The sequence below is a fragment of the Bombina bombina genome, chromosome 2 (assembly GCF_027579735.1).
Source record: "Bombina bombina isolate aBomBom1 chromosome 2, aBomBom1.pri, whole genome shotgun sequence".
NCBI lineage: Eukaryota > Metazoa > Chordata > Amphibia > Anura > Bombinatoridae > Bombina > Bombina bombina.
Window position 1 is genome coordinate 230,567,128 of NC_069500.1, and position 17,291 is coordinate 230,584,418.

General features: G+C 39.3%; 1 protein-coding gene across 1 annotated transcript in view; it reads left to right on the plus strand.

The window, feature by feature from the left end:
* Positions 1 to 17,291, plus strand: part of ADGRV1 (adhesion G protein-coupled receptor V1) — a 1,190,013-nt gene that overhangs the window by 974,093 nt on the left and 198,629 nt on the right. Inside the window, 1 exon segment of the mRNA XM_053699719.1 lies at positions 757 to 873. Coding sequence (XP_053555694.1) covers positions 757 to 873 — 117 coding nt within the window.

Genomic DNA, 17,291 nt, shown 5'->3' on the forward strand with positions numbered 1-17,291 from the left:
TAATGGTTAAGATTCTGGATCAAACCAGAAAGCCAGAAATATGGAATATACGTTTTTTGATAACTAACTACACTGACTATATTTAGTTTGCCATCATGTATTTTAAAGCCTGTTAGCAATATTAAATTTGCTCTTACTGAAGTCATTGAAGAGTTTTATATATACTGTGCCGCAGACACATTAATGACCCTTAAAGGGACAGTGCACACCAATTTTCATTTAAATGCATGTTAATCCAGTATAACACCTTTTAAAAACTTGCTTAGAAGCTACCAGTTTTGCACTGTTGATTAGGTTAGGCTGGGACACCCACTAAAAGGAGCTGAGAAAGCAGGAAGAGCAAACACTTTCCCTCTCCCCTGCATATGAAAAGACCCATTACACAAACAGGAGCAAGCAGGAATCTTTGGGGCTTGGTTACGAGTCTTAAAATCAGCACAATGTTATTAACAAATAATCAAAACTATAGATTGTTACAAAAACACTCCTAGGTGGGCTATATAAATGGATCTTCTAGAAAACATTTCTGCAAAGTAAAATCTAGTGCACAGTGTCCTTTTAATGCCCCTTTAATGTGCTACAATATTTGCTTGGGAATAATAAACTGCTACTGCATGTTATTTTTATACTTCTCTGCTTACATTATTACTTCTAATAAAGTGTATAATTTTATTTATCATTTTTATTTTATTCTTAATGTCCTGTGGCTTTTGCAGTTTAACATTATCTTAATTGTATCCTGTCGGTCTGTTGCAGATTTCTTTCCTGGCCTGTGCTTACATCAGTCGGGAGCTCTCAGATGATAGCTGTTCTGCTTTAGCTTCGGTGACACACTATTTTTACCTTAGCCAATTCATTTGGATGCTAATTCAGGTTAGTAAAATCACTTTTACAAATATATCTCATGTTTAAACTAGACGTGATTAACTTTATTACTTACTTTACTAAATTACTCTGGTCCAAGCCTTTTTTGTTAAGTAATGCAGAAAATATGTTATCAATCAATGTTATCAATATTATCTTTACATTATTTGAAGAGTTTTATAAAACAAAAATTGTTTTAATTTCTTTCATAAGGTGGTGAGAGTCCACGAGCCTTGACATGTGGGATTGAATTCCTGTCACTAGAAGGAGGCAAAGATATCCCAAACACCACGCTCCCACCTCCCTGTATGTCTGTTTTTTCCCTTTGCCTCACAGGAGTAGGTGAAGAGTTGAGGATTCTATGTTGAAAGGGGTTCTCAGTCCTATTTGAGAACCATCACCCCCCTTAGAGAGCAAGCCTTGGATAGAGGGGGTATGGAGTACTGGGCAGTGACACAATATTTCCCTATGGGATTTTAGAAACAAATCTGCCACAGGTGTTGTGGGGACCTGTCCCTAGCCTCCTCCTTTTATGTCGTCTTTGTACTCCTCTCAAAAATCCTCTGCTGTTGCTTGCACTGCACTGAATGGGCTCTCTACTGCTCTTTATGGCTGGTAAGCACAATGGAGTGGGTGCTGCTCATGTAAGTAGAGAGCACTCACAACGCCCGCGGACTATTAGTAGGTACACTTTTCATGTATAGCATAGCCAGGGGACAAACCATGTTACACACAGTTATATATATTCACCTATGCTGAACTCAAGCTTTCACTATTATATATCTACTTATTACATGTGCATTGTGCTTTGTATTTAAGGTGTGTTGTGTGCAATAAGCTTGGGGCAAATTAACCTACATTTTATTTTATTTTAAAACACTTTTCTCTTATTTCTGGCCACACTTCAGTTAAGTTTGTTAGTGCTGGCTAACTTTTATAGAGCCACATTCTTAATATTTTCAACTGAGGCAGTTTGTGAATTCGCTATTACTGAGGAGAGCGCTCCCAGGCTTTTAGTCATTTTTACCATCAGTACTATCAGCGTGCATCTGTTAGAGATTGGAGGTGCGCTCCTTATGTTTTGACCTATTATCTTTAGCATGGTGGGGGGGTGCTACGGCAGTGTAAGGGTTTATTTTCCCGTCTTGGCTTTTTATGCTCTTTTTCCTGTGGTGCAGCGGCCATTGCCAGCGTCTCTGCAATTGCTTTCTTGGCTTTATTTGCAGAAGTTCATTCGAGGGGGTGGGTAACCTATCATTAAAGCTTGAGGGGGCTTTCTATAGTTTATACTTTATTTCACGAAACTTTGCTGCAAATATAGCTGAAGGGGAATTTTACACTATATTGTTTTCCATATTTGCACAAAACATTAAAGTGTTAAAGTATTGTACTTGCTTTTTCCTGTGTGTTTATCTTTCTTTTATTTTCCTTCTCATGGAGCAAAATACATCTGTCCCCATAGTAACTTTTTCAGTCCTTTAGATCAACTGGCCATATATTTCCTCAACCTATGTGTGTGTGTTTTGCAAAACTGTCTCAGTTTGACTTCCTGTTCAACTGTGCAACACCTGTGTGGGTCATGTAATGCACTCAAGTCAGTTTGTTACACTTTTCCCTCTAAAAGTATTTGTTCTCCTCCTTTGTGTATTTCACAGGGAGACTCTATGGATTTTGCTCCAGGATTTAAAGAATTTGTTCACTCCATTAATTCTGACGTTTTATCGGCTATGCCTCCACCAAGTAAGAGAAAATGCAAGTCTCTGTGGCTACTCAGTCAGAAGACATTGCATTTCCTTTGGGATACCAAAAGCATCATGAAGTTTTCTGAAAATTTTCAAGATTCTACATATGGAAATTCGGAACATTCTTCAGATAGCGAATTATCTTCAGATGATCAGGACTTCATTCCTGATCTCAGGATACTGATAATTATTTTGGGCTAGATTATGAGTGGAACCCAAATGTTTGCGCGCAAGCTATAAGAGGTTTATTGCGGGTGTTTGTGCTCGTCGGGCTTACTGCTGGTATTACGAGTTGAAAGTAAATACAATGGGACATATGTATCAAGCTCCGTATGGAGACCGCTGCTTCATAACCTGTCCGCCTGGTCTGAGCAGGCGGACAGACATCGCCTCAATACAACCCGATCGAGTACAATCGGGTTGATTGACACCCCCCTGCTGGCGGCCTATTGGCCGCGAGTATGCAGGGGGCGGCGTTGCACCAGCAGCTCTTGTGAGCTGCTAGTGCAATGCTGAATACGGCGAGCATATTGCTCGCCGTATTCAGCAAGGTATGGCGGACCTGATCCGCAGTGTCAGATCAGGTTCGCCAGACCTTGATAACTAGAGGATGATGCCTTAATCGCAATGACGGTTTATGCTAGAATGATTACCGTGACTTCAAAGCTCTGGTTAACTGTTTCGTTAACCAAAAAGTTGCACAAAAACACATCAAAAACACATTACAAAGTACACATACACTTATAATAACATCATCTAATCAAAATTATTTAAAAAAAATATTCCACACAAAAGTTATAAGGGCTCAAAGATAGAAGATCTCAGGTGCTAGAAAAAAAGACAGGTAACGGGCTTTAATAAAGAGGTACATACATATACATATCTAAATATGTATGTGTGTATATATATATATATATATATATATATATATATATATGTGTGTGTACATATGTATTTATGTGTATGTATTTAAATGTGTATATATGTATTTACAGGCATATATACATATACAAAGACATATATGCATATGTACACATATATAGACTTATACATAAGGGGCATTGAAGCCCTTTGCAGTTAAGTAGATGAAAATATGAAATATCATATTTATGCAATATTCAAATTTAAAAGTGTTATAGTGTGTATTTACTGTACATATTTCACATTCCAGTCTTCTGCACATAGCAGAATATGTTCTATGTATTTATAAATAGATATTCCTATTTATATCTGTATATATTTATACACATATATAAACATGTATAATAGGTGTAATATGTGAATGTTGTACAAAAAATATACAAAATTTATGCTAACCTGATAAATTTATTTATTTCCGGATATGGTGAGTCCACGGCTTGAGTAATTACTGTTGGGAATATCACTCCTGGCCATCAGGAGGAGGCAAAGAGCACCACAGTTAAACTGTTAAGTATCACTCCCTTACCCACAACCCCCAGTCATTCGACCAAAGGGAAATGGAGGAAAAGGAGTAACACAAGGTGTAGAGTAGTGCCTAAGGTTATAGTCAAAAGAACAGCTGTCTTAAAATAAAGGGTGGGGCCGCGGACTCACCATATCCAGAAATAAATATATTTATCAGGTAAGCATAAAGTTTGTTTATCTTTCCTAAGATATGGTGAGTCCACGGCTTAAGTAATTACTGTTTGGAACCAATACCAAAGCTAGAGGACACAGATCAATAGGGAGGGACAAGACAGAAGGTACCACTGCTTGAAGAACCTTTCTCCCAAAAGAAGCCTCAGCCAAGGCAAAAATAAAAACGTATGTAGAGAAGACCAAGTTGTAGCCTTGCAAATTTGTTCCACAGAAGCTTCATTTTTGAAAGCCCAAGAAGAGAAAAACAACTATTGTGGAATGAGCCGTAATTCTCTCAGGAGGCTGCTGTCCAGCAGTCTCATAGGCCAAACGAATTATACTTTGTAACAAAAAAGAAAGAGTAGTAGCAGTAGCTTTCTGAACTTTACGTTTCCTAGAGAAACAGACAAAGAAGGCAAAGAACTGGCAAAAATCCTTAGTCGCCTGTAAGTAGGAAATAAGAGCACATACAACATCCAAATTGGGTAACAAACGTTCTTTGGAAGAAGAAGGATTAGGACACAGAGAGGGAACAACAATTCCCTGATTGATATTTCTATTAGAAACAATCTTAGGAAGAAAACCTAACTTAGTACAAAGAGCCACCTTATCGGCATGAAAAATAAGATAAGGGGAATCACAGTGCAGAGCTGAGAGTTCCGAGACTCTTTGAGCAGAAGAGATAGCAACAAGAAACAAAACCTTCCAAGATAACAACTTAATGTCTATGGAATGCAACGGCTCAAATGGAGCCAGCTGTAAAACTTTAAGAACAAGGTTAAGGCTCCAAGGAGGAGCAACAGACTTAAAGACAGGCCTGATTTCGACCAAGGCCTGACAAAAAGATTGCACACCTGGCACATCCACCAAACGATTAAGTAGTAAAACTGATAAAGCAGAAATCTGACCCTTCAGAGTACTGATACTGACTGACAATCCCTTCTCCAGGCCTTCCTGAAGAAAATATAAAATTCTAGGAATTCTAATTCTACTCCAAGAGTAGCTCTTAGATTCACACCAATAAAGATATTTATGCCATATCTTATGGTAAATCTTTCTAGTAACAGGCTTATGAGCCTGAATCATGGTCTCAATGACCGACTCAGAAAAACCAAGCTTAGACAGAATTAAATGTTCTATCTCCAAGCAGTCAGCTTCAGAGAAATTAGATTTAGGTGAAGGAAGGGACCCTTAATCAGGAGGTCCTTCCTCATAAGTAGTCTCCAAGGGGGGAGAGATGACAACTCAACTAGGTCTGCAAACCAGATCCTGCGAGGCCACGCAGGGGCTCTTAGAATCACCGACGCCCTCTCCTGTTTGATACGAGCAATGACTTGTGGAAGGAGCGCAAATGGAGGAAACAGGTAGGCCAACCTGAAAACCCAAGGAACTGCCAAAGCATCTTTCAGAATGGCCTGTGGATCCCTTGACCTTGAACCCTACCTTGGAAGCTTGGCGCTCTGATGGGACGCCATCAGATCTAACTGCAGCACCCCCCATTTGAGGAGTGAAAGCTGAAAAACACCTCTGGATGGAGTTCCCACTTCCTGGGATGAAAAGTCTGTCTGCTCAGAAATCCGCTTCCCAGTTGTCTACTCCTGGAATGTGGATGGCAGATAGACAGCAATTGTGGGTCTCAGCCCACTGAAGAATCCAAGTAACCTCCTTCATGGCTAAGGAACTCCGAGTTCCTCCCTGGTGATTGATGTAAGCCACAGAGGTTATGTTGTCTGACTGGAACCTGAAAAACTGGGCTGAGGATGTTGATGGGAAGAGCAGACTCCTCTCGAGTCCAATGGCCCTGAGCTTTTAACGAGTTCCAGGCTGCTTCTCAGCAGACTGGCGTCCGTGGTAACGATCACCCAGGAATGTCTCCGAAAGCATGTGCCCTGAGACAGATGTTGCTGAGAAATCCACCACGGGAGAGAGTCCCTTGATGACTGATCTGACTCTATATGCTCTATGAGCTCTCATATGGAATCAAATAAAAGGAATGATGTCCATGGAAGCCACCATCAGACCAATTATCTCCATACATTGAGCCACTGAAGGATAAGCAGTAGCCTGAAGAGAGAGGCAAGAGGAAATGATTTTGTTTTTCCTGACCTCTGTCAGAAAAATCTTCATCAATAGAGAATATTTTATGGTCCCTAAGAACACTACTCTTGTAGCAGGGGAAAGGGAGCTTTTTTCCAGATTCACATTCCATCCATGGGAACGAAGAAAAGACAACAATATCTCGGTGTAAGATTTTGCTTGTTGAAAAGATGGCACCTGAAACAATATGTCGTCCAGGTAGGATGCCACAGCAATTCCACGAAAAAGGATCACTGCCAAAAGAGCCCCCAGAACCTTTGAAAAAATTCTGGGAGCCGTGGCTAAACCAAATGGAAAGGCCACAAACTGGAAATGTTTGTCCAGAAAGGCAAATCTCAGGAATCTGTGATGGTCCCTGTGAATAGGAACATGAAGATACACATCCTTTAGGTCTTGTCATGAACTGACCCTCTTGTACTAAAGGAAGAATGGAGCGTATAGTCTCCATCTTGAAGGATGGAACTTTGAGAAACTTGTTTAGACACTTTAAGTCTAGAATGGGACGGAAAGTTCCCTCTTTTTTGGGAACCACAAATAGGTTGGAGTAGAACCTGAGACCCTGTTCCTGCACTGGAACTGGAACTATCATTTCCAGGGAGAAAAGATGTTGTATACATTTCAAGAACGCCTCTCTCTTTATCTGGTCTGCAGATAATCTTGAGAGATGGAATCTGCCACTGGGAGGAAAAGTCTTGAATTTCAATTTGTAATCCTGGGATACTATGTCCACAGTCCAGGGTCTGGGACATCTCGTATCCAGGCTTGAGAGAACTGAGAAAGTCTGCCCCACACCTGATCCAATCTTGAATCGGGGGCAAACTCTTCATGCTGATTTGGAATACGAAAGGAACGAAAATTACTCTGTCGTACTTTAGGCCTGCTCTTCTTATCTTGAGGTAGAAAAGACCCTTTTCCAACCGTAATATCAGAGATAATTTCATCCAAACCGGGTCCAAACAAGGTTTTGCCCTTGTAAGGAATTGCCAGATGCTTGACTTTAGAGGAAAAGTCTGCAGACCAGGATTTCAACCATAACGCCTTGTAGGCTAGGACAGCGAAACTAGAGGTTTTAGCTCCTAGTCTAGCAACCTGTAAAATGGCATCTGCAATAAAGCAATTGGCCAACTTAAGAGCTTTAATCCTATCTTGAATTTCATCCAAGGAAGTCTCTTTTTGAAGAGAATCAAACAAGGCATCAAACCAATAAGATGCCACACTAGTCACAGTGGCAATACACACCGCAGGTTGCCATTGATCTTGATAAAAATAAATCTTTTTCAAATAAGCCTCCAGCTTCATGTCTATTGGATCCTTAAAAGAACAGCTATCCTCAATAGGAATAGTGGTTCTCTTAGCCAGAGTGGAAATGGCCCCTTCAACTTTGGGTACAGTATACCAAGGGTCATTAATGGAGTCCTCAACAGGAAACATTTTCTTAAAAATGGGAGATGGGGAAAAAGACACCCCTGGTTTCTCCCATTCCTGTGAGATAATCTCCCTAGCACAGTCCGGCACAGGAAAAACCTCTGAAGTAGAAGGTTTATCAAAGAAACTATTACGTTTACTAGATTTCTTAGGAGTGACAATGACAGGGGTATCAGAGTATCTAAAGTAGCCAAAACCTCCTTTAACAATACGCAAATTGTTCAAGCTTAAATCTGAAGGATACCACCTTTGTCTCAGAAGAAGGAATTATACTGTCTGAATCTGAGATTTCACCCTCATAAAGTCCCGATGTATCTTCCTCATCAGACTTATGAGAAAGGGCAACTTGGGAAGCAGAACAGAGGACAGGCACCTTGCTTTCTGAATTTCTAGATTTCCTCTTGCGTTTTCCCTGTAATCTGGGAATGGCAGCTAATGCCGCAGATACCGCTGAAGATACCTGGGCAGCAATTTTTGCTTTTAAATAAACTCCACTAGTAGTTATAGAGGAACTGCAGGGCACTGCATGTGATGCCATTGAGGCTTGGGACATAGCAGGAGAAAGCTGAGGTATTATTTTGACAGCATCATCCTGAGAGACGATAGGCTCAAAAATGTTACCTTTATTTTGCTTGGTTTTCTTGACACATGAAGAACAAAATTCCATAGGAGCTGCAATTTGTGCATCTAAACATAAAAAGCATGAATTCATGAGAGCAAGCTCTTGCTCCATATCATACATGTTGTGAAACAGTAAATAAACTTGTACAGATAAGTTTCAAAGATTTTAATATTCAATTAAAACAAGCCAAGGAAAAAAAATACACTTTAAATTTTATCCCAAATTAGGAACGATCCCCAGCTAAAATTATGTGAGAAAAGTTAAGAAAAAACATTTAATAAACATCAAATAAACTTCTAAAATACCTATCAGGCAACCCCACACCTCAATTACTGAGGTGCCTTACCGCTACCAATTAAGACCGGATCACCCAGAAATGGAGAAAAACAACTTTTTCCTCATAAACGTTATGAAGTAAAGCCAGTCATGTGACCGCAACTGCCGAGCTCAAATTACTGCAACACAGAGAGGCACTAAAAATAGCTTCCTGGTACACTGATTACCAGAAATAACTGTTTTTTCAAACCTGACAGTTTAAAATGTTGCATCGTTTTATTTTAAAGCAAAGGGGAAATTAATAAGCTGCTGAAATAGAAAATTCAGCCTTACTTTTAGTTTAAATTTGTATTGTTTTATCAAGTAAATATGTGTCAGAAAATAAAGCCTAATAAAAACATTTTACCCTTTCTTTTTAATTGTTTTAATGTTAGTCTCACACATGCTACAGTGCCTGCTTCATGTCCCAGTGTAACCCATACATATGTCCCAATAAAAAAAGCAGTGTCTTTTAATTTGTTAAGTGCATGGTCTCCCCAACTGGAAGGAAAAGCACTTACCTGCTCCGCTGTCCGGCTTGTAAACAGTTACAAGGTTAGAGAGGACACAGTTCCTCACAGAGACCTTTGAAAATCAAAGAACAGAGTAGCCAACTCTGGCTTTCTGAACTAGGGCAGCAATTGTTAGGGAAATGCAGTAAGTACCTCTTTACAAGTTCCTAACTGCTTTAAAGCCACCACTACCCGACTGCAAGGAATGACGTTGAATACGGCTATACCACAAAACTTGCTTGTAGATGAAATCAAAATTTTTCTTCAGACACCTAAACTTCACCTCCTCCATGCACCGAAAGCAAAGAGAATGACTGGGGGTTGTGGGTAAGGGAGTGATACTTAGCAGTTTAACTGTGGTGCTATTTGCCTCCTCCTGCTGGCCAGAAGTGATATTCCCAACAGTAATTACTCAAGCCGTGGACTCACCATATCTTAGGAAAGAAATATGTATTTATTAATAAATAGAACAAATTCTGTTATGTGAAGAACATTGGAATGTGAAATATTCATATTTTCATGTTGGGTTAGCGCACATGAGAATGTGCAATCGGGTTTGCGTGAGAGTGGGGTGTTTTTTCAGCTTTTTTTGCTCCATTGACTACTATGGGGGAATTGGTTATAACGTATGCGATATTGTAAGTTCAGCTTTTTACGCTCGTCAGGTTAGAGCATGAGTGATAACTTCTATGGGGAGTATGTAAACGTGCACAATATATTCTAACTTCAACCTGGTGCTCACAAAAAGCTTACTTCTAGCGCAATTAAAGCTCAAGCAGGAGCGTTAATTAGAGCTCCACTTGTAATCTGGCTCTTTGTGTTTAAGATTGACCATTTATTGCATAAGGTTCTCCAGATTTTTGCCATTCAAGACCTTTTGCTCCATCGTTTAAGTTTGAAAAGCATTTTTCCTTTACCTGCAACAATCTGTTCTTAAAGTTTATGGTGCCATTTCTGAGTTGGTCAAGAGAAGTACTATTCCCCTATGGTTTGTACATTAGAGGCTTTTTACAGAATCGTATTTTCCTCAAGCAGATTTCATATTTAAGCCAGATATTGGTAAAGTGTGTGTTGCAGGAACAGCAATCTTATTGTATGACTCTTTAGCTGATCTTATATCAGAAGAGCCCTCAGTGGAAGAGTTACAAGGCTGCTAATTCCTTCATTTTTGATGCGGTAGTTGATTTTATATGGATTAATGCAAAACATATGATATTTTCTGTTTTGACCAGAGGAACCTTATGGCTTATATATTGGTCTGCACATATGGTTAACAAGCATAGACTATTATCTCTTCCTTTTCAAGGAAAAGTCCTCTGGATCAGGTTTGGATGCAGTAATATCTTTTGGAGGAAAGGGTGCCTTTCTTCATCAGGACAAGAGGTATATGAGTGAGAATAGATCATTTTTGTTCATTTTGCTCCTCTAAGAATCAAAGGTCCTCTACCTCTTAAGAACCTGAGTCATTGAAACGTTCTTGGAAGCCATGATTTTCCTGGAACAAATCCAAATAAGAAGTTGTCCCCATCTTCCAAATCAGCATGAAAGTGTAGCCTGAGATACAGATTCTTTTCTTGTAGGAAGCAGGTTAAGTCTTTTTTGGGACACTTAGTCTCAATCGGTTCAGGATCTTTGGATTCTGAATATTGTGTCCCAAGGTTACAGGAGATAGGGTGTCAGACCAGACCTCCTCGAGGAAGGTTTCTTTTGTCTCATCATACTATTCTACCTCTAGTACAACAGGGTCTGTTTATGTCCACAATCAATCTGAAGGATGCTTATTTTCATATCCCTATTCTCAAGGATTATTCTCAGTCCCTCATTTTCAGTTTGGCTACAGTTCCCAGAGTATTCACAACAATAAGTCTTATTGGTGACAATAAGAGCTCAAGGGATTTCAGTAGCCCTTTTCCTCAATTATATTCTGGTTCAGGCCCTGTCGCTGCCTTTAGCAGTTTCCCACATATAGAGACTGTCACAGTTTTAAGATAAATGTTCCAATGATTTCCCTGTCCTCCTATACCATGTTTTGTTTTGTTTTTTTTGGGAGTATCTATCAATTCAGTTTCCATGCTACTCTCTCTCGGAACCATGCATTCTCATATTTGTTTGTGTCAAACTACAGACGACAGCTTTTCCATCAATAGCTCAATGGAAGTGGCTGGTCTGATGGCAGCTTCCTCAGATGTGGATCTTTTTGCTCGTTTTCAATTGTGCCTTCTTCAACTTTGTATGTTGAAGCAGTGGACAAGGGATTACAAGTGTTTAGATCAGATAATTGTTCCAGATTGCAAGGTGAAGTGGCCCCTATACTGGTGGATAAACCACCATTGAATTTTCCTAGGGGCATCTTTCCTTCATCCAGCTTGGTCATTATGACCTCAGATACTAGTCTTTTAAGCTGTTTTTTGGTTTGGGGAGTTCAGAGAGAACAAGTATTTTTGTCTCCTCATTAAGCAAAGTTACTGATTAACATCTTGAAATTTCAGGCGATTTTCTAGGCTCTTCAGTCATGGTCCCTCCTGAAAAGGTAATGATGTATTCGTTTTCAGTCAGACAACATCCCAGCTGTGACGTACATCCACAGAGGACTCAAAGTCCCTTAACAATGAAAGATGTAGCTTAAATTTTAACATAGCAAAATGCAACTTATCAGTGATTCTCATTCCAGGGACCAACAATTGGGAAGCCGTCTACCTCAGTCTCCAGTCTCTACATTTGGGCGAGTGGTCACTCCCTCAAGAGATTCTTGATCAGATTGTCTTAAGGGGGGGTCTACCGTAAATGCACTTAATGGTTTCCAATCTCAACTACTAACTTCCCTGATATTGTACGAGAGATCAGAGAGCAGAACTTGTAGATGGTTTCTTGTACCTTTCGCATAGTCTACATATTTCCTCTGTTTGTACAACTGCCAGTTCTTTAAAAGGTCAGATTTCATCCTTTTCTGTTTTGAATCACAGGAAATAGCCAGTCTTTCAGATGTTCAAGCTTTTGTTCAGGCTTTATTTAGAATAAGGCCTACAATCAAACTAGTTTCCACTCCGTGGAATTGAAATTTAGTCCTCATGATATTAATATTCAGCTTCTGTCATAAAAGGTATTGTTTCATTTAGCAATATTCTCAGTCAAGAAAGTTTCCAAACATATGGCTCTCTCGTGTGAATCACCCTACCTTATTTTTCACTAGGATAAGGCTGTATTGAGAACACAATACTGCTTTCTTCCTAAGGTAGTGTCATCTGAGAACATATATCAGGAAAATGTAGTTAATTCCTTATGTACAAATCTCTAAAGAGAGATGCCTGCATAATCTACAGGGAGTGCAGAATTATTAGGCAAATTAGTATTTTGACCACATCATCCTCTTTATGCATGTTGTCTTACTCCAAGCTGTATAGGCTTGAAAGCCTACTACCAATTAAGCATATTAGGTGATGTGCATCTCTGTAATGAGAAGGGGTGTGGTCTAATGACATCAACACCCTATATCAGGTGTGCATAATTATTAGGCAACTTCCTTTCCTTTGGCAAAATGGGTCAAAAGAAGGACTTGACAGGCTCAGAAAAGTCAAAAATAGTGAGATATCTTGCAGAGGGATGCAGCACTCTTAAAATTGCAAAGCTTCTGAAGCGTGATCATCGAACAATCAAGCGTTTCATTCAAAATAGTCAACAGGGTCGCAAGAAGCGTGTGGAAAAACTAAGGCGCAAAATAACTGCCCATGAACTGAGAAAAGTCAGGCGTGCAGCTGCCAAGATGCCACTTGCCACCAGTTTGGCCATATTTCAGAGCTGCAACATCACTGGAGTGCCCAAAAGCACAAGGTGTGCAATACTCAGAGACATGGCCAAGGTAAGAAAGGCTGAAAGACGACCACCACTGAACAAGACACACAAGCTGAAGACGTCAAGACTGGGCCAAGAAATATCTCAAGACTGATTTTTCTAAGGTTTTATGGACTGATGAAATGAGAGTGAGTCTTGATGGGCCAGATGGATGGGCCCGTGGCTGGATTGGTAAAGGGCAAAGAGCTCCAGTCCGACTCAGACGCCAGCAAGGTGGAGGTGGAGTACTGGTTTGGGCTGGTATCATCAAAGATGAGCTTGTGGGGCCTTTTCGGGTTGAGGATGGAGTCAAGCTCAACTCCCAGTCCTACTGCCAGTTTCTGGAAGAGACACCTTCTTCAAGCAGTGGTACAGGAAGAAGTCTGCCTCCTTCAAGAAAAACATGATTTTCATGCAGGACAATGCTCCATCACACGCGTCCAAGTACTCCACAGCGTGGCTGGCAAGAAAGGGTATAAAAGAAGAAAATCTAATGACATGGCCTCCTTGTTCACCTGATCTGAACCCCATTGAGAACCTGTGGTCTGTGGGAGGCTGTGGTTGCTGCTGCACGCAATGTTGATGGTGAACAGATCAAAACACTGACAGAATCCATGGATGGCAGGCTTTTGAGTGTCCTTGCAAAGAAAGGTGGCTATATTGGTCACTGATTTGTTTTTGTTTTGTTTTTGAATGTCAGAAATGTATATTTGTGAATGTTGAGATGTTATATTGGTTTCACTGGTAAAAATAAATAATTGAAATGGGTATATTTGTTTTTTGTTAAGTTGCCTAATAATTATGCACAGTAATAGTCACCTGCACACACAGATATCCCCCTAAAATAGCTATAACTAAAAACAAACTAAAAACTACTTCCAAAACTATTCAGCTTTGATATTAATGAGTTTTTTTGGGTTCATTGAGAACATGGTTGTTGTTCAATAATAAAATTAATCCTCAAAAATACAACTTGCCTAATAATTCTGCACTCCCTGTAGATGTTGTTAGAGCTTTACAATTTTTACAAGCTACAAAGGATTTCAGACAGCTCAAATTTATTTGTTCATTGTTCCGGTCCTTGTAGGGGACAAAAAGCTACAGCTGTTACCCTAGCTTATTGGTTAGGGCTGGTAATTCACAAAGCTTACTTGGTGGTAGGGAAATCATCTCCTAAATGCATTACAGCCCATTCCACTAGATCAGTTTCTACTTCCTGGGTCTTTAAGAATGAGGCTTCTGTTGAAAAGATTTGCAACGTCGCAACTTTGTCTTCATTGTGTACATTTACTAAATTTTTAATATTTTGATGTTTTTGCCTTCGATCCCACATGCCAAGGCTCGTGGACTCTCACCACCGTATGATAGAAACATAATTCATTCTTACCTGATAGAGTCCTTTCTTTCATGGTGGTTAAAGCTCACGAGACATGCCCAGTTACATTTTTGTATTTTGGGGGCAGTTTTTTTATTTGCACCTCTTCATACCCTGCTTTTCCTAGTTTTCTGTTACCTTTTCTCTGCTTGGCTATACAATAAACTGAGATATATAGGGAGGTGGGAGGGTTCAAAAGCTCTTGGTTTTTGGGGTATCTTTGTCTCCTCCTAGAGGCAGGAATTAAATTCCCATGTCAAGGCTCATGGACTCTCACCACCATGAAAGAAATGAATTTATAAGGTAAACATAAATGTATTATTATTTGTATGTACTAAAAAAACCTAAGAGGTCCAATAATTTTTTATTCCCCCGGACAGCTAACTAAATAAGAGGGCCAGATCAACCTATTTATAAACATGCTTTTTGTCATTGATAGGTTAATTAGCTTATAGAGCCATACAAGGGTAATATCATCAAAGCCATTAGAGTGGGTGCTTTCTGCTATGGGGAGGTAACATACTTGGTACCACTTGCGTCTCTTTCTCTAGAGTTTAGTAGATAGTGGTCTATTCTATCAGTTTAGATCAGGTATCTTGAACAATCTGAGACAGATCAGATTTTAAAGGGATGGTAAACACCTTGATGTGTAAAATTAAATGTGTAATGAAACACCTTTGCAATATACTCTTACTTGTTTTGCCCCCTTTTCTTGTAACGTAGCTTTAAAAATTGTGGTATGTAGCCATGCTACATATACAGTATATCCCTAATTGGCTTAAACTCCTTCACTACCGGGACTTTCAGAGAAAAACTTGCCCAAAATACAGGAGAATGTTTAGCATTTTTGCTATCACTCCATTTAAACAAAATTAGAGCCTCCTTTTTTATTTACATGCCAACCATTTTTGCTATCACTCCATTTAAACAAAATTAGAGCCTCCTTTTTTATTTACATGCCAACCCCCCCCCCCCCCACCTCTCTCTCTCTCTCTCTCTCTCTCTCTCTCTCTTCACTTTAAAAGAGTCCTGTAAATGCATTTATCAGGAGGAATATATATATATATATATTTATTTTATTTTATTTTTTAAGTAAGCAACCAAAGGTATTGATCTAGGCCCATTTTGGTATATTTCATGCCACCATTTCATTGCCAAATGCGATCAAATAAAAAAAAACTTTCGGCTAGATTATGAGCTTTGCGTTAGGCTTAAAAAGCAGCGTTAGCCAGTCCTAACGCTGCTTTTTAATGCCCACTGGTATTACGAGTCTTGAAGGTACAGGCTCACCGCTCACTTTTTGGGCAGACTTGGAAATACAGCAAATCCACTTACGTAAAATGCGTATCCTCTTTTTTCAATGGGACTTGCATAGCGCCGGTATTACGAGTCTGCCAAAAAGTGAACAGTAGACCCTCTCCTGTCAAGACTGGTAACGCATTCTAAAGTCAGTAGTTAAGAGTTTTACACTACAATGCTGTAGCATAAAACTCCTAACTAAAGTGCTAAAAAGTACACTAACACCCATAAACTACCTATTAACCCCTAAACCAAGGCCCTCCCGCATCGCAAACACTAAAAACATTTTTTAACCCCTAATCTGCCGAACCGGACATAACCGCCACTATAATAAATATATTAACCCCTAAACCGCCGCACTCCCGCCTCAAAAACATTAGTTAAATATTATTAATCCCTAATCTGCCGCCCCCAACGTCGCCGCCACTATACTAAAGTTATTAACCCCTAAATCTAAGTCTAACCCTAACTCTAACCCCCCCTAACTTAAATATAACTAAAAGAAATCTAAATAAAAATTACTATCATTAACTAAATTATTCCTATTTAAAACTAAATACTTACCTATAAAATAAACCCTAAGCTAGCTACAATATAACTAATAGTTACATTGTATCTAGCTTAGGGTTTATTTTTATTTTACAGGCAAGATTGTATTTATTTTAACTAGGTAGAATAGTTATTAAATATTTATTAACTATTTAATAACTACCTAGCTAAAATAAATACAAATTGATCTGTAAAATAAAACCTAACCGAAGTTACACTAACACCTAACACTGCACTATAATTAAATTAATTCTCTAAATTAAATACAATTAAATACAATTAAATAAAATTAGCTAAAGTACAAAACCCCTCCCCCACTAAATTACAGAAAATAATAAACAAATGACAAGATTTTTAAACTAATTACACCTAATCTAATCCCACTAACAAAATAAAAAAGCCCCCCCAAAATAAAAAGCCCTACCCTACACTAAATTACAAATAGCCCTTAAAAGGGCCTTTTGCTGTTCATTGCCCCAAAGTAATCAGCTCTTTTACCTGTAAAAAAAATTACAAATCCCCCCCAACATTAAAACCCACCACCCACTCAACCAACCCTACTCTAAATCCCACCCAATACCCCCTTAAAAAAACTAACACTAACCCCTTGAAGATCACCTTACCGGGAGAAGTCTTCATCCAACGGGTCGAAGTCCTCAACGAAGCCGGGAGAAGTCTTCATCCAATCCGGGCGAAGTGGTCCTCCAGACGGGCAGAAGTCTTCATCCAGGCGGCATTTTTTAGACCTGACTGTCCCTTTAATAGCGTTTGAAAAAATTGCAGTAAAAAGGATGTTATTTTGTTTTTAAAAAATGTGCACTTGGCAGATATTGTATTTTACAGCAACACAATAGAAATGTCAATGTGTGTACCATCCCTGTATGGATAGCTCTGTCTGGACTCAGGTTAATTGATAACTAAGGTTAATATATTTTCTCACACTAGGAGGTCCCAGCTTGTCTCCAGCCCTCAAGGTACAGTCTAGTTTAGATCCACTAGTGCATATTTCATGTGTATTGAGGTGATGTAGAAGCAAAACAAAATGTATTTACATAGGATTTGCT